This window comes from Temnothorax longispinosus, chromosome 2 (genome assembly GCF_030848805.1).
Source record: "Temnothorax longispinosus isolate EJ_2023e chromosome 2, Tlon_JGU_v1, whole genome shotgun sequence".
NCBI lineage: Eukaryota > Metazoa > Arthropoda > Insecta > Hymenoptera > Formicidae > Temnothorax > Temnothorax longispinosus.
The window spans coordinates 10,218,867-10,239,263 of record NC_092359.1 but is presented as its reverse complement, the minus strand read 5'-3'; the positions used below and the strand labels follow the sequence as shown (position 1 = coordinate 10,239,263).

Genomic DNA, 20,397 nt, shown 5'->3' with positions numbered 1-20,397 from the left:
ATAAATATGATAAGAAACACTTAGCGCCAAATGTCTTTTGTGTGTGAATCTAAATAATAAAAAAACAGTACAGCTTGTGTACCTTTTGATATCATTATTTTCGTAGTAAAAAATATGTAATTATAAGACTAAATTTGGTCAAAATTTTTTAAAATAAAATTTGTGTATAAAGCACGTATTCCTGGCGCATTTTATTATTTTTTTTCAAAAAAGATATGTTTTGTACGGATATCACTTCTTTTTTTACAATTATATGGGAACCATAAAAATATGAAACCTTTGATATATTAATTTGCAAATAAAAATTATATGGATGCCCTGACAAACACTTTTATTCGCTCTATTTTCTTTGGTTATTGTTTTATTATTACATTATGTATTTTATAATCTTTAGTATTAAAATAATTTTTGACTGTGTACTTACTTATCTCGACTCTGGATTCTTGTGGAATGTATTCTTAAATGTGTTCTTAAAGGTCTGTTATCTGTTAAGAAAAGAAGTATTTTGCTACAATCATTACATTTTGCCTTATATCCAGGTAATTCCGAGTAATATTGCCTTAAGTCGTCAGGTAGTGTAAGAGTGTCATCATCGAGAGATATTCCATGTGCATTAAATAAGTGGGCTCTCATTTTTGTTGTGCGGTTTGATAGTCTAGATATCTTAATTTCTTTTTTACAGGTCGTACACTTCACCAGCGAAGGTTTCAATTCCTCGAAATAATTCCACAACTTGCTGCGTTTTTTTCTCGATGCCTTTCTGTAATACAGATTGTCTGATATTAAATGTGGTACAGTGATTGGCTCAACAAGCGTTTGTTGTAGAATATCTCACAAAGGTCATAAAGAGGCATGGTTCACTTATTAGGATGTATGTTTATACGGATATATAGCCAAAATTTTTATAATTACCAAATCGCGTACAGATCTTGAAACATATCTTTTTCAATTAGAAGGATAAAGAACGTACCAAATGTACGTGCACATTTATGATCAAAATTGTAAATAAATATTATATGGATGCTCTGACAAAAACTATTATTCGCTCAATTTTCTTTAGTTATTGATTGTTTTACGATTACATTTATTTTATAATCTTTAGTATTTTAATAATTTTTTGAATGTGTACTTACTTATTTCGACTCTGAATTTTTATGGAATGTCTCCTTCTTAAATGTTCTCGTAAATTTTCCATAGTTGTTAAGAAAGACACTGTTTTGCCACAATCTTTACATTTTGCCTTATATCCCGGTAACACCGAGTAATATTGCCTGAAGTCGTCACGTAGTGTGTAAGTGTCATCATCAAGGTATATTCCATGTTTTTTTAATAAGTGTACTCTGATTATGTTTAGACGGTTTGATAAACTAAATATCTTAATTTTTTTTTTACAGGTCGTGCACTTCACCAGCGAAGAATTCAGTTTTTCGAAATAATTCCACAACGTGCTCCATTTTTTATTCGATGTTATAACCGTTCTGTAATACATATTGTTTAATGTTAAATATGGTTCAGTGATTGCCTCAGCAAGAGTTCGTAGAATTTCTCACAGAAATAAAAAAGAGGCATAGTTTATTTATTAAGATGTACGTTTATACGGATAAATAGTTTGAATTTACCTAATTACCAGATCTCTCATATAGATCTCCAAACATACCTTTTTCCAAGAAAGATAAAAAAACGCGCTATACGTATAAGTATTATATACCTGCTCCATACAACATCTTTATCAAAGAGAGAAAATTTTGATTTAATTTGGTCTTATATATTGAATATTTGTTCGTTTGTGATTTAATAGAGAACATCCCGTACATGTATACACACACGCGCGCGAGCGCGCGCGCGCGCGCACACACACACACACACACACACACACACTCACACACGCGTGCAATTATCTTTTAGCAAAAGAGTAAATATTTAAATATCAAATTACGGAAAATTTATCCTAAAATTTTGGACAACGCACATTAAAATTTTTAAACGTTTTAGACAACGCACGCTAGCTCACAGTTCCGAGCGATCGCTCAGCTAGCTCCAAGTATAAATGTTTAGTTTATCTTTCGGTTACCCGACGGCTGTTGACAGGCTGAGGTCCAGATGGGGCCCAAAACTACGCTTCTAGAAACTTCTAGAAAACCTCCCCCCTTAAGGTGATCCTAAAGCCGTGATCTTAGCCGGTTTTTTTCGGTTTTTTTCTTAGCACTAATCTTTTAATTGGCTTTATCAAAATGCAAAATTCTTGTCTAGAATTAAAGTACGCATCAAAATCTAGGTCATGGTGATCGAATTTATATCGAAAACGAAAAAAAATTAATATTTTTTGTTATACGTGACGACCACCACATATAAATTCGACCACCATGACCTAGATTTTGATGCGTACTTTAATTCTAGACAAGAATTTTGCATTTATATAAAGCCAATTAAAAGATTAGTGCTAAGAAAAAAACCGAAAAAAACCGGCTAGGATCACGGCTTTAGGATCACCTTAAGGACGTTCTCCGGAAAAAATCGATGTTCTCTAGATTTTCTTGAAACTGTGAATATATGTACGTTAATTTAGGTGCTTTATGCGTGGTATAAAAGTACCTCTTGCGGTATTAAAAATCGAGATACTGAGCTCCAAAGTTTCAACTTTTAACATAGGATTCCTATTTTGAGCTATTGAGAAACAGACATTTTAATGAATTGTGAAAGAAGTTTTCTCTAAATGTTTTTGAAAAACTAGTATATGATGCTCCATAAAAATAGAAATAATATGCGATAAGTATCAATACCCTTGAGGTACTCGTTTTCGAGAAATACTTGTTATAAAGTACGCGATTTGATGAATTTTTCGCTCGGTTCAAAGTAACAGGAGAGGAGAGGCGTCAATTACTTGGCAACGCTGCATGAGTTCTCACGCGTGAAGTTAACTTCTTATTTTTTAGATGTTATTATATGTAATATTTTGTATATAATAAACAATTAACTTCAGTAAAATAAATTTTCTTTTTATAGTCCAGTCACTATGTACATTTAAAAAAGACATAATTTTGACCCAGGATTTTTTTTGGGGGGGTGTTGGAGGGATCAAGACAAGCTTAACCGGAAGTTTTCGACCTTTGTTTCCCGCTTGCTTTTTTTACGGGAGTAAAAAATGTGAAAAAATGGTTTTTCCGCGATAACTCGGTTTCTAATAGAGTTACAAGGTCGAATCGAAGCTTTTTTTACGATCTACAAATTATGTCGCATGACATTTTTACGTATGATCGATTGTTTTCGAGACATCGAACGAGAAAGGGAAATAAAAAGTATGATATTTAGTTTTTTTCTTTTTACTCATTATTGTCGTCCAAAATTGCAAAAATGCTTCAAATAAAACTTTTAGAGCGTAAAAAAACCTACAATTTTTATTTTTATTTTTTTTTAATTTTTATTTTTATTTTTAAGTAACATAACAGGTGTTTTTTATAGGATTTTTTCCGCTCTACAAGTTACGTTCAGTGATATTTTGGCGTACGATTGATAGTTTTCGAGATATCGAACGAGAAAAGGAAAAATTGAGCATTTTTTCACCATTTTTTCATATTTTTTACTCCCGTAAAAAAAGCAAGCGGTAAACAGAGGTCGAAAACTTGAGATTAAGCTTGTCTTGAGCCCCCAACACCCCCCAAAAGAAAAATCCTAGGTCAGAATTATGTCTTTTAGGGTTCAGACACAATGACAAAAATAAGGAATAAGATAAAGGAATAAGGGAATGTCGCATCTCACTTCATTACACGTACATGAAAGTGACGCCTGATGAAAGTAACATGCCTTATTCCTTATTCCTTTATCTTATTCCTTATTTTTCTCATTGTGTCTGAGCCCTTATAATCCGTTTTTTTGTACATAGTGACTGGACTATTAAGCATGAATACAAGTTGAGTACGACTGGAGCCGGAGAACGTTCTTAAGATGCGCAGGAAGTGGTGAGAATTTCACGCGGGGGGTTCTAGCTATTTCGGGTATAAATAAGGCCAAAAAACGCCGCGAAGCGACACATAGTTTTTTACTTCGGCTCTGTCACTTCATTTTCGACTTCAATTTTGACTACATAAATTGTTTTAATTTTGAATTCTAACTCTTATTCGACTCCAGACAGTCACTTTCCGACATTCGACTGCACATTCAAGTCCGAGCATTCGCGCTCGATTCTGGGACTTAATCCCTGGTATGTACTCTTGTATTTTAAGACCGCCTTTCACGCGTAACTAAGTTTGTACTAAGACTTAAAGAATAAAGGTAAGATAAGTTTGAGAAAAGAATAAGCTTGAAATCTGAAATCTCATCTCGTATTTGTTAAATCCTTAATCAATAAATTCACTCCTGAGATACGACATACGACTCGCAGTTTTCGCTGACAAAGAGCGTAGCGATCAGTCCTTTTCGCTGACGAAGAGTGTAGCAAACGGGTACTTTTGCTACCGAAAGGCGTACGGGGTTGATTCTTGGGAATTGCAATAATTGTTAATAATTCCCGAAAGTGAATTTGACCTTTACGCTGACAAAGAGTGTAGCGATCAATCAAATTTATTTTTAAGAACGCGGCTGAATAACGAAAAGGGGAGGTAGACAAATTCAAATTAAAAGGATTAGGTTCCAGATCAAAAAAGCTATTACTTCTAATCAAAATCTTCTCTTCCTTTTCCAGAAATTGCAACAATTAGAAAACGCACCTTCCATTTAAACCTATTCCTGCCGATTTCAACATTGATTATCTTAATTACAATCAGATACATAAAAGCAATCCTCGTTACGAAACTTATAGACTCCGATATCTTTTTGGTCCCAAACAATAATAATAATAACAATAACTTTACACGACTTGTCCAAATCTCTGATAAATTGCTTAAATGCATTTGATCAAAAAAACGGACGAACAACAGACAGAGCGTGACACAAGGTATCATTGATATGATATAAGCAAAACGAATAATTACTCATTAAGTGCGCTTGTTTTTTTCTCGTTTCTTAAATGATTGAACGGGCAAACCAGATGTATCTTGACTTTGACGTTCTGCAGAAGGATTCGTATCAAAACGTTAATTGAAGTGCTTGGTCCGCATTGAAATACGGTGCAATTAGAAATTGAATTATTTGAAACATTAACATTGTAAATTATTCTTTTGCGGAAAAGTAAATATTTTAATAGTACGAGATATCATTATATTGTGTCGGGCGTGTATGTCGGGCATAATGTAAACAAAACAAATAATTACCCATCACGTGCTCTTGTTTCTTTTTTCAATTTTTCACATGTTTGAAGAGCCAAATCAACTGTTTTCTGACTTTGACGTTTTGCAGAAGGATCTGTATTGCAATCCGTTGAACTTGAAGTGCTTGATCTGCATTTAAATACGGTACAATTAGAAACAGAATTGTATAAAGTATTGTAAGAAACGAATATGCGTTTAATTTTCCCGGCAACTGGCGCCGCCTGTCGCATGCGAGCGCTGCGGTAATCCCATCCGCGTGAGGCGTTAGTGTATAAGCGAGCCAATGGCGTTGGCGAACGGTTGTGATTGGGCGAGCGAGATGAGGAGATACCTCATGCGTTGTTTTTGCAAAAGCGTAACGGTCGAACAGGTTCGTGCATGTTCTGGCTCGTTCGGTCGTGTTAAGCGGAGAGAAGTCTTCGAGATCCCGAGGCATTCGGACGTGCGTCGGAGGGCTCTAGCCTTTGTAACTATTCCCGGCGTATTCGTCTAAAACCGTGTCGTAAGTCCGTGCAAGGGACTTCGCGCGTTCGATGTAAAAGTGAGGAAATATACGGTTGATATTTATCCTAAACGTATTCATTTTCCTCCTTCCTACCCGCTCGTATCCTACGTATTCTTCGCGAAAGATTAAACTCGTGTTACGTGGACGAAGCTATTCCGACCCCTCTCAAGAGGGTTAACTATCCTGACACAAATATACTACAATTCAGTAGTAACAACATTACAGTATTAACGTTATAAATCATTCTTTTGCAGAAGAGTAAATATTTCAAGAGTAAGATATTATTGTATGATATAAGCAAAACGAATAACTACTCATTAATTGTGCCTGCTTTTTATGTTGCTTCTTTAAGTAATTCAACCAGAGCAAACCAGATCTTGACTTTGTTGTTACTAAGGTTGAAGAAAAAATAGTTCAGTTTACTAAAGTTGAAGAAAAAATAGTAGTGTGCAAAAAATATTATTAAGCTACTAAGTTCTAATTCAAATGGCTTATTCGATATTGATTGATTATAAAATTATTATTATTATGATTAAAGAGGCACATTTATATGATCAAAAGTGCAAATAAATATTATATGGATTCCTTGATAAAACTTTTATTTGCTTAATTTTCTTTGGCTATTGATTGTTTTATTATTACATTTATTTTATAATTTTTAGTATTTTAATAATTTTTTTTCAATGTATACTTACTCATCTCGACTTTGGATTTTTGTACATTTTCTCAAATGTTGTCATAAACGTGCAATATTTGTTAAGAAAGACACTGTTTTTCCACAATCATTACATTTTGCCTTATGTCCTGGCAACTCCGAGTAATATTGCCTGAATTTGTCAGGTAGTGTGCGAGACTCATTATCGAGAAATATTCCATGTCTCTTTAAATGTGCTCTGAATATTGTTGTGCGGCTTGTTGGATGAGATATCTTAATATGTTTTTTACAGGTCGTGCACTTCACCAGCGTAGGTTTCAATTCCTTGAAACAATTCCACAACTTGCTGTATCCTCTTCTCGGTGCCATTATAATTGTCCTGTAACACAGATTTGTCTGATACTAAATGTGATACAGTAATCGCCACAACAATAAGCGTTTGCAAAATTTGTCACAATGGACAACAAGAGACATGGGTTATTTATTAGCATGTATATTTATTGTTTATACGGATATATAGTTTAAATTTGTCTAATCACCATACATATGTATATATGTTGATAAAACTTATATTTTTTAAAAGAAGATTAAAAAACGCACCAAGTGTACGTGCTCCATGCAAAATCTTTATCAAAGAAAGAAAATTTTGACCTAATTTGGTCTTATAATGCCATTTGTATTTTTTACTACAAAAACAATAATATTAAATGGTTTGCGCCAAATAAATATGATAAATTAGTAATATCTGGTTTTCTTAAAGATGTTTTATTATTATACTTGTTGTGTACCTGTTCTTTTTTAGAATAGCGATACACAATCTATTCCGGTTTCTCATTATTTAGATTCACACATAAAAAACACTTAAGTGCCAAGTGTTTTGTATCATATTCACTTGGCCCTTCTGTTGTCATTGCTTTTGTAGTAAGAAATACTAATGGAATTATATGACACAATTAGATCAAATTTTTTTTCAATAAAAATTTCGTATGGAACACGTACACTTGGCGCATTTTTTTTTACCTTTTTTGAAAAATAGTATGTTTTCTCTAGAGAAAAAGTGTATACAGGTAGGTATACAGAAGGTATACACAATTTATGTATGTGTATAAATAGTTTCTATAATAGTCTGTATAATAGTCCGAATATGTGTATCCTATTCCATGGCCTGTGTATTTGGATGTTCATGACCAATATACCTCTTAAGTACACGGAGATTCGAGTCATAAGTGTATTTGACTTGTATATCCGGACATCTGTATACAGAGTTCAATATCTAAAATGGTCTGGCAGTTGTTTATACACTTCCAGTATATAAGACTAATAACGAGGATGGAGACTAACATCACATTATTCAATAAGAAACTTGTTTTTCGCTCGTTTGAAGCAAAGGCTATATATATAGTGAGAAGTAAGACCATTATACGAGCATTAATAGATGTTACGGAAAATTCATATTATATCTAATTTTATATGTATTATTGTAACATATATATATCAACTATTCACTGTGCTCCGATCATAGCCGGACTTAAAGCACAGTTATTATCATTAGAACGTTAAAAAACCCTTCCATCCTCCTACAATTAAATCGACACGATTTAATTATTTAAAAAAACTGTAAAGAATTTTTTGCGAAAAATATCACCTCAGCCAGGGTTCGAACCTGGAACCTCCCTCATTCCGTGTAGAACGTCGTACCAATTCGACCACCGAGGCATGTGGTAATATTCTTTGCAATAACCGGTTAATAATAGTTATAAACACTAAGACGCATTGTAAGGTCAGCGTATTCTTTATCATATTATTCTTTAGAAATTGGTGTATGCTGAAATTTGTGTTAGTCATTATATATTTCCAATGTAAGTTTTTGTGAAACCTATTAAAGTTGTTCATATTTATTTATTACTTTAATTTAAAAATCTATTCTATAGAACAACGTACATTGAGTACTTCACAATACGTATTTGAATTTTGTATAAATGTTGTTCTTAGCACAAACTATCTGCGCGATCGGAATTTTTTCTAAAAGTCATCTTCATTTCCCACAATAAACATTAACCTTTTCACTTCTAACGCTGTCTATAGCCGGGATCCATGTGACATTTGTAAATACTAGTGCCGGCTATAGCCGGCTTAGCCGTATTGGCACTAACTTCACTTGTAGTGTATTAAATACAAGGTTTAAAATAATGATACAATTTTGTACTTATGTAAATCCCGTTTTACTTTTATGCTTGGAAAATTATATCTTTAATGCAATAAGTTAAAAAACAGTGGTCTTCGCTCCAATGCCAACGCTGGCCGGCTATCGCGCCGCCGCGCCGCGCCGTACCACATAATCACTATTCGGCCAACGCCACCTTAGCAAAAAGGTTAAATACTTTGAAATAAAGTGTTGCACTAGATGCGTGTGTTAAAATTAAAACTTCTGGACCCGTGTGTAGTTTGATTTTGGATATGATCGCAATTATCAGCCTTTTGATCTTGCCATGAATTCTTGTTAGTGATTTTTTTGTTTTAAAATTTTAATTGTACATGAAATCGAATATGCGAATAAAAACTCAATATGCATAGGTAGACAAGTAAATATCCAGCATACACATATATATGATTACCGTCGTAAGTTTCAGCGTGTAAACATAGCCCAGTCTAATAGGCTGAAATTTTGGCCAATGAAGGAAATAATAGTACCAGCGCTGTAACTAGCGTGGAAGTGTGTCTTTTGGGGTTGTAATGAAGATACTAAAAGCCCACTCCCGTACCATTGTCGTAGCAAAAATAGGGGTGCAAAAAAAGTCCAAAAAATTGGTTTTTTGCCAATAACTCATATCACAATTAGGAGAAAAAGTGAAGACGTGAAAGTTGTAGAGAATAAAATTTCACACAAAAAAAGGTGTAATGTATACAAAAATTTTGTACGACCAATTGCAGTCGATCTAGATTTTTTGAAATAATAGGTATTTTATGACAAATGAAAAACACGTGAGCGCGTCGCGCATTTTTATCGATAGTTCAAAAATGGCGACTTGAATAAAAAAATAGTTCAAATAAAAGTTGTAGACAATTTAATTGCCAACAATTTTCATTTTTTTCGATACGATCAATATTGACAGAGATATGAATTTTTTAAAACATTTATTATCGCTCCTCGAGTATCATTTTTAGTGGTAAAATCGCTTGTAACTCAACATCTGTAAGTTTAACGCAAATATTACATCTTATGAAAGTGAAAGATAATTAAATTTCAAAAATTTTGATGTATATGCAAACTCATTTTAGATATATGCGTAGTGTGATAATGCTAATAAACATGAATGCTAATAAAAATTGTCATTTTTTGTGGATTTTGTAAAAAAAAGTCACTTTTGGTTAGCTGTAGGTCAAAATGTCTCTCTACATTTTTTGAAGAGAATTAAATTATCTTTATGATGGCATTTTGTTCATCTTCGTACGATTATTTGTTAAGTTACAGCTGTTTAAAAATTTAAGGAAAAATACAATTTTATACAAAATTAATAATATATTGAAAGATATATGCGTGATAATTTTTAAAAAATTGAATTTCACCTATTTTTAGTAGTTTATATGTGTGTGAAAGTAATGCAGCACTATAAGTTCATCAAAAGGTATGATTTCTTCAAAAAAAAAAAAATTATGCAAAAGTGGCATTTTTATTTAGTTTTTTGCATGTATCTTCTTTTTTATTAATTTTACGAAGAAATTTCATCAGATTAAAATTAAAGCTGATAAAATTTCCTACAAAATTGATACTTTGATATTTGATTTGTAATAAGTAGTATTATGAAACAGATAATTGAAAATGCTTGTGATTTTAAATTTGCAGAAAAGTGAAATTTTGGAGCATTTGCAAAGTTAAAAATAATGTACTTAACAAATTTTTAAAATTTTTTTAAGTATTGGAAGTCATTCTGCATACATTTAGATGTCATTCAGTACCGCAGCGATATTTTTAGAACGAATAGTACACAAGAAATGTCTTGGCGTCGGATAGCATGGGGCGAGCAGGTAGTCGAGCTTCAGTGTGGGGTTAGTTGTAACTTGTTAACAAATAATCGTACGAAGATGAACAAAATGCCATCATAAAGATAATTTAATTCTCTTCAAAAAATGTAGAGAGACATTTTGACCTACAGCTAACCAAAAGTGACTTTTTTTTACAAAATCCACAAAAAATGACAATTTTTATTAGCATTCATGTTTATTAGCATTATCACACTACGCATATATATATCTAAAATGAGTTTGCATATACATCAAAATTTTTGAAATTTAATTATCTTTCACTTTTATAAGATGTAATATTTGCGTTAAACTTACAGATGTTGAGTTACAAGCGATTTTACCACTAAAAATCTTTCTCGAGGAGCGATAATAAATGTTTTAAAAAATTCATATCTCTGTCAATATTGATCGTATCGAAAAAAATGAAAATTGTTGGCAATTAAATTGTCTACAACTTTTATTTGAACTATTTTTTTATTCAAGTCGCCATTTTTGAACTATCGATAAAAATGCGCGACGCGCTCACGTGTTTTTCATTTGTCATAAAATACCTATTATTTCAAAAAATCTAGATCGACTGCAATTGGTCGTACAAAATTTTTGTATACATTACACCTTTTTTTGTGTGAAATTTTATTCTCTACAACTTTCACGTCTTCACTTTTTCTCCTAATTGTGATACTTTTTGAGTTATTGGCAAAAAACCAATTTTTTGGACTTTTTTGCACCCCCATTTTTGCTACGACAATGTACGGGAGTGGGCTTTTAGTATCTTCATTACAACCCCAAAAGACACACTTCCACGCTAGTTACAGCGCTGGTACTATTATTTCCTTATCAAATACCTATTTGACTAGGCTAACAGTGATCTTATTTGCACCGAGCATTTGATACGCGTACCAAGTATTATATTCGGACTAAATCCATTGATACAATTGTTGTAAACGACGGCATATCAGAATGGTACAATACTCGAGAACAGCATGTATCAGACTAATTATAAGCTGATACGCGTATCAAATATACATTCTTAATGTGCTGTCTGATTGGTTTGATACGTACAAGTTGAAATCACTGTATACGAAATCGAAATTGAATAATGTCTTGAAAAAGTCACTAATATGATTTAATACGGTCGATGTAAACAGAAACGTATCTAACGCTTAGTCCGCACCAGCTTGATACCCGTATCAAGAGTTTCTACGATGTAAACTAAGCCATAAAACTATATACTATATTGGAATGTAAACTCACATGCTAGCGCTCGGGCCACGAGAAAAAAAAGACGGATTGATTTGCGACCGTTCTCTCTCTGTTTAGCAGACTTTTGATTGGTCATTGGTATTCAATTGTTATCGTGATCGAAGTACAGCAGCTCAGGGGTTCACGAATTACGCCTAGGCACACCTAGGCATCTTGTGTCCACGATGCTAGAACTTGGTTCAAATTCTCGGACCGAGGAAAAATTACTGAAACTTGGATCATGGACACACGAGTTTTGCATCCAAGTTCAGTGTGTTTTCGATCCAAGTTTCAGTAACTTTTCCTCGGTCCGAGAATTTGGACCAAGTTCTAGCATCGTGGACACAGGCCTTTAACACAGGGCTGCGTTTAGAAATTCAACCTGGGTAAATCTAAGCTATAACGTATACTATAACATTAGAGTTACCTAAGTGCGCCTTATAGGCGCAATTCCTAAACGCTAGTATAAGTACATATAGTGTGACACTGAGCGTCAGCACCTTTGATAAGTACCAGGTCACGTGACTCGCCGCCATCTTCTAGGCTGTACGAACGCTTAAGAGAGAAAAAGAGAGAAGTATCTTTCTCTTTGTCATACATATAAGCCGCCATATTTCTGGTAGGATAAAATTTATTACTACTAAAAAAGTTTAGTCTCTCTAATGTGTATACTTATACTGTGACTGTAGGGAACAAAGAATAAGGAACAGTTTAATATTAACATATGCATTGTGCACATGGGATGCAGAATATAGAATAAAATTTCATCACTGTTAGCGGTATTCCTTTGTTTGTCTATTTTGTGTTAATTAATTATATATGTTAATAAATTTCATATATTACAATATTGAACTGTTCCATATTCCCTGTTCCGTGTTCTCTATTCCTTTTATTGTGCGCACCCCCAAATGCTATAGGTTGAATTTCTGAACGCAGTCCAACAAAAAAGAAGGGGTTGGCCGCAATTCTCCTTCCCGCTCGTCCCGTTTTCTTCTCGAGTAGAGTTAGTAGAGAATCCCTGCGTTCGTTTTCTCCCAATTTCTCCCACTGAGAGCATGTACTATACTAAAAGTATATAGGATACGTTACGTATATTATAGATTTTTATATAGTACATATGTTCCCAGTGGAAGAAAACGAACGCAGGCTGTGTCAAGTTCAGATTCTAAGTTTAATCTAGTTTAATATATGGTTCACTGCGTGTAAAGTATATCAGAGCTACCATTTCAAAAAAATTTTAACACTGGTAGTCATGCTTATTTTTAAATATAAGCTACTACAATATAAAAATTAAAAAAATATTCAGTAGAGAGCCTATACTTTTAGTTCATTATTAAAAAAATATATTTTGATTAAAAGTTCAGTTTACCATATATAATTCACTTTTTGAATATATTATTGTATAAATGGCTCACGGAAGATTGTATAGCGATTGAGCGGTTATTCAAAATGTCATTTATTTTTTATTTCAATTAACATTCATAGAACCAACGCGATGCAACCAATGCAATATTTTACACTATTAAGGATGAGTTACAGGACTCTAACAGAAGTAAAAATTAGGAAAAATTTGGGTCAAATTGTAAAAAGTTATAAATTAATAGAAGTATGGATTTTTTATTATATGTTTGTTAAGTACATTTAATATGCACAATATCTTAGTATAAAAAAATTATATTTTATAATGAGCATTAACATTATTGTGTCCATTTTTTAGAATAACATTTTTTAAAACTGTAACAATAAGTTGAGAACGTTATTCGATTAACTTCATATTTGACACAAATGTTTGTCATAATTGTCTACTGATGAGAGGCTTTTGTCTACTAATCATCAGAGCAAATTTTATAACTATTAGTTATTTATTTATTTTACTAGTTTGAATTTTTTAGTACTATTGTGTATTGAGAGTAGCTGTAAAAAATTTCATGCAAATCGGTTTACTATAGTCTCCGAGATACTTCTGGTACTGATTTTCAAAACACTGTTTTGAGAAACAATAGCTGCATGCTGTGGATAAATTGTTGAATAAATTTGTTTAATCTTACGCAGCATCGTTGATGCCTGGGCCATAGAATACTTATTCCTTTGACAAGCAGCCTCCTCATTATCCTGCTTTTTTTGCTCTTTGCGCCTCGTTCGTTCGTCCTTCGACGAACTCTGCGCGAAGCGTTTCTGGACCTATATTTATAAGAACTTTTTTGCTCCAAATTCAATTTCCTATAAGACCCTGTAATTTTATTGACCTGACCTGGAACACCCTGTATATATGTATCAAAAAGGTAAAAAAAGCGCCAAGTACACGCGTAGTTAATTGTTGCCTTGAAAAGTACCAAGTGGTAGTATCATTATAATTTTAAATTCAAAAATATTAATAAAACCCAAATGGTACGTAATATCCTTGTACCTCGAAAAAACCCAAGAGTGGGTGAGTAGTACCTTTATTCTAAAAAAAAATTGAAACCCAAGTGGTAGATATCTGGTAACCATCTCCGATAGAAAACGAAAAAACGGCTATATCTGTATCGTTTTTAATCGTATCTTATCGGTTCTATCGTTGCATATTTAGAAGACAGATAAAACATTAATCGAATCGAATCGGTTTCTATCGTTTTAGATCCGATAATAAGAAAATAATTATACAAATTTTATAGTTATGAATCGTTTTCTATATGTACAATTATTGCCCGTCTGAATCAATCGCATATTTACACGATATAATATATATCGTTATTTATGGTGATAATTTTACCGTATGCATTAATACGGATATATAAGAATAAAATGATAGACATCTCATCGATATTTATATGACTTAACCGAACCGATATATCTATCGTTTCTTATCGGGATTTTCTGACATATAACTTATCATCTTCTTTACGGCAGCAAATCGGTTCGTTTTCTATCGTATATCCATGATATAAATTGAATCGTTTGAAAGCTTTCTACTTTGCATATGTTTTTATAAGGTTAAAATGATAGACATCTCGTCGATATTTATACGACTTAACCAAACCGATACATCTTTCGTTTCTTATTAGGATTTTCTGGCATATAACTTATCATCTTCTTTACAGCAGCAAATCGGTTCGTTTTCTATCGTAATCAATGATATAAATTGAATCATTTGAAAACCTTCTACTTTGCATATGTTTTTATAAGGTTAAAACGATAGACATCTCGTCGATATTTATACGACTTAACCAAACCGATACATCTATCGTTTCTTATCAGGATTTTCTGACATATAACATCATCTTCTTTACAGCAGCAAATCGTTTCGTTTTTTATCGTATATCAATGATATAAATTGAATCATTTGAAAACCTTCTACTTTGCATACGTTTTTATAAGGTTAAAACGATAGACATCTCGTCGATATTTATACGGACTTAACCGAACCGATACATCTATCGTTTCTTATCAGGATTTTCTGACATACAACTTATCATCTTCTCTTTACAGCAGCAAATCGGTTCGTTTTTTATCGTATATCAATGATATAAATTGAATCAGCATCAACCAATCGGCGATTAGTACGCGACAATGCCGCTAGGTCGCGCATGATGGAAAGCGCTTCTCATATTTAAAATACATCTAGTCATAATATATATGCAGACCCCCTGCGAGGCAAAAAGCAGAGAAATCCAGTATCGTAACTGGAGGGATCTCTTCCTATAAGGACCTCCTGGCGCGGCGGTAGCCGCCCCGGACACCGAACACCGAGCCCAGTGGCCTCCGACTCCTGGCGCTAGTTGCCCCGTTCCCGCGGCGTTCTTCAAAATGATAAAAACCGATTGAAAGAAATGAATCGGTATGAATCTGATTCCTATTCGTAACGATTGAAATGGATTGACTAAAATCGATTCAAACGATTCATTAACCATATTAAAAACGATAGAAACTGATGTGCAGTTGATAAGACATTTACGATAGGATCCCAAGTATTTTGTAACGTGAGTTTCTGATGAAGTATCGTAAATAAACGATTCACTAACCGCATTAAAAACGATAGAAACTGATGTGCAGCTGATAAGACATTTACGATAAGATTCCAAGTATTTTGTAACGTGAGTTTCTGATAGAGTACCGTAAATAAACAATTCACTAACCATATTAAAAACGATAAGAAATTTTTTATCGTTTTCTATCGTTGGCGGTTATCAGGGTGAACGCCTGCGGTCTGGGTATTGAGTGGACGTGTGGAATAAATAAAATATGTTTTTAAGGCCGTAAAGTAATTTTGGAGGCCAGTAAACTTTTAATATAATATATCCACTGCAAGTAAGTACTTTTTCTTTTAGTTTATATTTGAGTTTTATTATTTTTGCTTATTATAATAATTATATTACTTAATCATTTTTGGCATTTTATTATTAAAAATTTTAAGTCAAAGTTCAAAACCATATTCGGGACGATTGTAACATCATTGTGTGGGGTCAAATAAAAAGTAATTTTTATTTGTACTAGACCTTATAAAGACATTGTGTTCGTGCGCGTAATGAGTACGCCGAACGGAACGCCGGATCCGTCTAGAGAAGACGCGAGATCTCAGGTGCGGCTTCGCTTTGTTTTTTCAATTATGAAACGACCGAGTATTGTAGTTGCACGCGGATGAGCTCGCCGGGTTAGGAGGTTGAATAGAAGGCCCAAGAATAGTAATTAGCTTGTAACGTACAATAAATGTTTATTCGATATAATAGATATAGAGTGACGGAACGCGGTGTGTACAGATAATGGTAATGCGAATGCGCTCGACGCGATCTGACGGACTCACGGAGCGCGGTCCATACAGAAAATGGTAGTGCTGATGCACGCGGCACGATTTGACGGACTCACGGAGCGCGGTCCTTTACAAGATGCATGCGAAAGCGCGGTGTTCCTTCGAGCGATGTGACGGACTCACGGAGCGCGGTCCTTTACAAGATGCATACGGAAGCGAGGTGTTCCAACATGATCTCTACTACGCGGCGCGGTACATGGCACGGTATTAGCACGCGGGCGGAGACGCGATAAGTATAGTGGAGGATTGCAGATTCCCGGGGCTATGGTAACGAGAACTCTCGTTACGAGGCTGAGCACGCTCGATCTCGTTGGACCGTGGCCGTCGGGATTAAGTTCGATGGAGTTTCGGGGACACCTGAGAACGCTCAGTCGGGGCTTATACTCTGGACCTCGTTTTGCGTGTCGCCCTAGGATCTGGAGGGTAGGCTTCGTCAGGAGCAGCGGAATGCCGTGGGGTAGACGAAGTGCCGGCTCCTGTCGGAGCGTCAGCTTAAATACCCCGGCGCGGCGTTCGTTGAGAGGGAGGCCGGCGGTCGGGCGAGCCGCGTGGGGATGTGCTGACGCGCGCTCGCCTTCGGCGCGGATCGGCTCCTTCTGGCGTTTCCGAACTTATAGATAATTTTGCGTGAGAAGCAACGAAAAGTATATCGCAGTATATGTAATGGACGGATACAAATTTTTACAATAATTCATTGCGGGAATCCCCAACACATTATGTTCCTTTCATTTAAAAATATAAGAACAAAAAATGTTTATAATTAAATAAACAAAGTTAATGTTTTCTATAATTGATATAAAGAAGTTATGTTTTAATAGAATAATATTTTATTTTACTTCTTTTGTATGATCGAGATAAAGAATTGGACGCCGGAGTACTATGTCGCAAATCAATCGAACTGTCAGCAAATTTTGGAAGGTTCAGATGCACTGATGGAACTACCGTTGTTGAACAATGCTCGATTACACGGTATCAAAGATAAAGAGTTGGTCAGATTCCGAGGGATAATTCAGGATATGTATAATCCTGAGTATTATTTTAAGCCCGAGATAAAGAACACAGACACGGGGGAGAGTAACATTAGATGCGGGATGTATATGGATGCAGCTCGATGTCTGGTAAATTATCTCTGTTTTTGATTTTTCTTGTATATGTTAGAAGCCATTTTATGTGACTCTGTGAAACCACTGAGAAATCCATTTTAGTCGAATCAACTAAATCTTTTGGTTGGAAAATTTTTTGTTATGTTAACCAAATTTTTGGTAAACCAAAAGATTTTAGTTGATTCAACTAAAATGGGTTTCTCTCAGTGCTTATCAGAAATGTGTTGTCCCTGCTACCACATGAGCAGCGGATAAGAAGCAGAGTCTAGATTAAAATAACATGCAGATCAGATGTGGGATGCTATGAGAACAGTTTTTCTCACGTATAAATACTGCATACACATTATCATCATTTCATTTCAATGGCGCAACAGTCCGAGTCGGACCTGGTTCTACCAGGACTGGCTTCGAACCTTTGGTTTAGCAGACCAGTGCGCTGTCTGCTACGCCACGCTCGCTCTCAGATATACACATTATCACAGAAACATAATATCTATCGAATGTTCGTCTATAGTAGTGTTTATTAACTTTTATTTTGAGTACAGCCGCACGAAGAAATATCGTTGTATTCCAACAAGAATAAAAACTCAGAGAGACAAACTTACGTTGTGATTTCTATACCTGGGTTAAATGACTGGGCAAAGGAAAAGAGTACGAATACAGGGACGTCTGATACAACGACACACAACAATAGTATCATTAAAAGGAGTTTGGATGATAATGACTCAGAGGAAATGGATTGCTCGGAACCTGTTACAAAAAAAAGAGAAAGTCTCAACGCTACGGTGGAATCTCCAAAGCCAGACAAACCCAATTTGCCACCTTCTGAAAGGAAAACGGTAAAAAGGGTGCGATCGGGCAACGGAGAGGAAAGCGAAACGAAAAGGGTCAAACCCTCGATAAGCTTCGATTCGCCCGAGGAATGTCAGATTGCCATCATAGATCGTTCTGATCCGGATAGCAGGATAACGGCCGAAAGGTGGATGGAGGTGGAGTCGAGGATCCTGCTGGCCATAGCCGAGCTGGATAGCGACGGTTGCGAGGAGATCGACTTCGACGGGGCCGGCTGGCAGAAGGGAGTCAAAATTGTTGGATGCAGCAACAGAAAGTCAAGTGACTTTCTAACGCAAGTCATCGGCAGCTGCGGCAAACTCTGGCAGGGGGCCCAACTCGAGGTCATTCAGATGTCACAACTGCCGCTGAGAAAGAAAATCTCGCTGTGGATCCCATCTCCGGTTCCGGAAGGGGACGATACCGTGGTGAAGATTTTGGGAAAGCAGAATAAAGGCCTAAAGACCCAAAGCTGGAGGATCATTTCATCGGCCAAGAGCCAAAATAGCAAAGAAAAGGACTTCGTCTTTACGATCGATGGCGAGTCCTTGAAGTCTCTCAGGAAGTCAAAAGGAAGCATTAAATTCGGCTTGGGTACGCTGAAAGCGAGGCTTCCAAATGACAAGAGCAGCGAGACGGCCAGGACTTCGGGTGGTTCAGATTAATCTGAATCACTGCGAGGCGGCCACGGAGGATTTGATGATGCTCATGACTGAAGAGAATGTGGACGTAACTCTGGTCCAAGAGCCTTTGGCTTGCAAAGGACAGTGTTCGAGGACTGAGGACTAAAGAGTATACCCTGCTACATTCTCAGACTGCAGGTAAGAAAAGAACGTGTGTAGTGGCAAAGAGATCTCTAAAACTCACACTACTAACAGTATAGCACAAATGACCTGACCGTGGCAACCTGCGAGAGCCAGGGGAACACGAAGCTTCTTCTGGCTTCCGCATACATGCCATACGACGAGGCTGAACCACCACCAGAGGCCGTCTAAAACTTGGAGCCAGGAAGCAGGGCAGACAACTGGTGATAGGATGCGATGCCAATGGACATCACATCCAATGGGGAAGCAAGGACATAAATGAGAGAGGTGAGTCAATAATGGATTTCATTCTTACAAATAACCTGACCGTTTGCAATACAGGCAACATACCGACTTTTGTAAACAAGGTTAGAGAAGAGGTGATAAATCTGACCTTGACCACAGGCGAGGAGGGGTTGATAGTTGAGGACTGGAGGGTTTCCTTAAAACGATCCTTCTCAGATCATAGGAGAATCCTGTTTAGAATAAACCGCGCGGTCCCAATTAGCAAGCCCTTTAGGAACCCCAAAAGAACGAATTGGGAAATGTTTAGCAAACTCGTGGAGGGGTACGTGGATGGGGAACCAAGGTCCCAAATGTCAAAGCACCCATCAATCGAGGAAATAGAGACTTTAGTTAGTGAACTAGGAGATGCATTAACGAGAGCTTTCAAAAAATCTTGCCCTGTTAGCCGCTCACGCAAGGCCACCAAACCCTGGTGGAATGGGGAGCTCAAGCAACTAAGGACGGAAAGAAGGAAGCTCTATAACAATGCAAAAAAGGACAAAACAAAAGAGAGCTGGGATATATATAAAACCGCAGTTTCAATGAGTTTAAGTATAAAATAAGAGAAGCAAAATGGGAATCGTTTAAGGAGTTCAGTGAATCCCTTGTAGATACTAGCGAGGCTGCAAGGCTCAGAAGGGTGCTATCAAAGGATCCAGTGATCCCAAGCAACATCATGAAGCCGGATGGCTCGTGGACTGAATCCAACAGCGAGACCCTGGATCTTCTTATGAGCACCCATTTTTTTGGATGTGGGAACATCAATTACAAAGACGTAAAAAAGGATGGTTTCCGCAAACAGGGGGAATTGGTGACCCTCACAGAGAGAAAAACGATGGCGGAAAAGATCATCACAGAGGAGAAAATATTATGGGCAGTACATTCTTTTGGCCCGTACAAGTCTGCGGGCTTGGATGGGAT

General features: G+C 35.7%; 1 protein-coding gene across 15 annotated transcripts in view; it reads right to left on the bottom strand.

Moving 5' to 3' along the window:
• The window catches only part of LOC139809074 (uncharacterized), a 35,941-nt gene extending 24,103 nt beyond the window's left edge, over positions 1–11,838 (bottom strand). For 7 of the 15 annotated variants that reach the window (XR_011731010.1, XR_011731011.1, XR_011731012.1 and 4 more), the window contains exons 1-5: positions 11,489–11,821; positions 6,444–6,782; positions 5,247–5,372; positions 1,134–1,478; positions 425–760 (exon numbers count right to left, since the gene is read on the bottom strand). Coding sequence is in view for 1 of the 15 variants with exons in the window: in XM_071771699.1 (XP_071627800.1) it covers positions 425–760; positions 1,134–1,195 (398 nt within the window). In the remaining 14 variants the exon portion in view is untranslated. Of the gene's footprint in view, positions 1–424; positions 761–1,133; positions 1,479–5,246; positions 5,373–6,443; positions 6,783–11,488 lie in introns of all 15 variants that reach the window. The other 8 variants (XR_011731017.1, XR_011731018.1, XR_011731013.1 and 5 more) reach the window with 6 other exon arrangements.
• Positions 11,839–20,397: the final 8,559 nt, after the last annotated feature.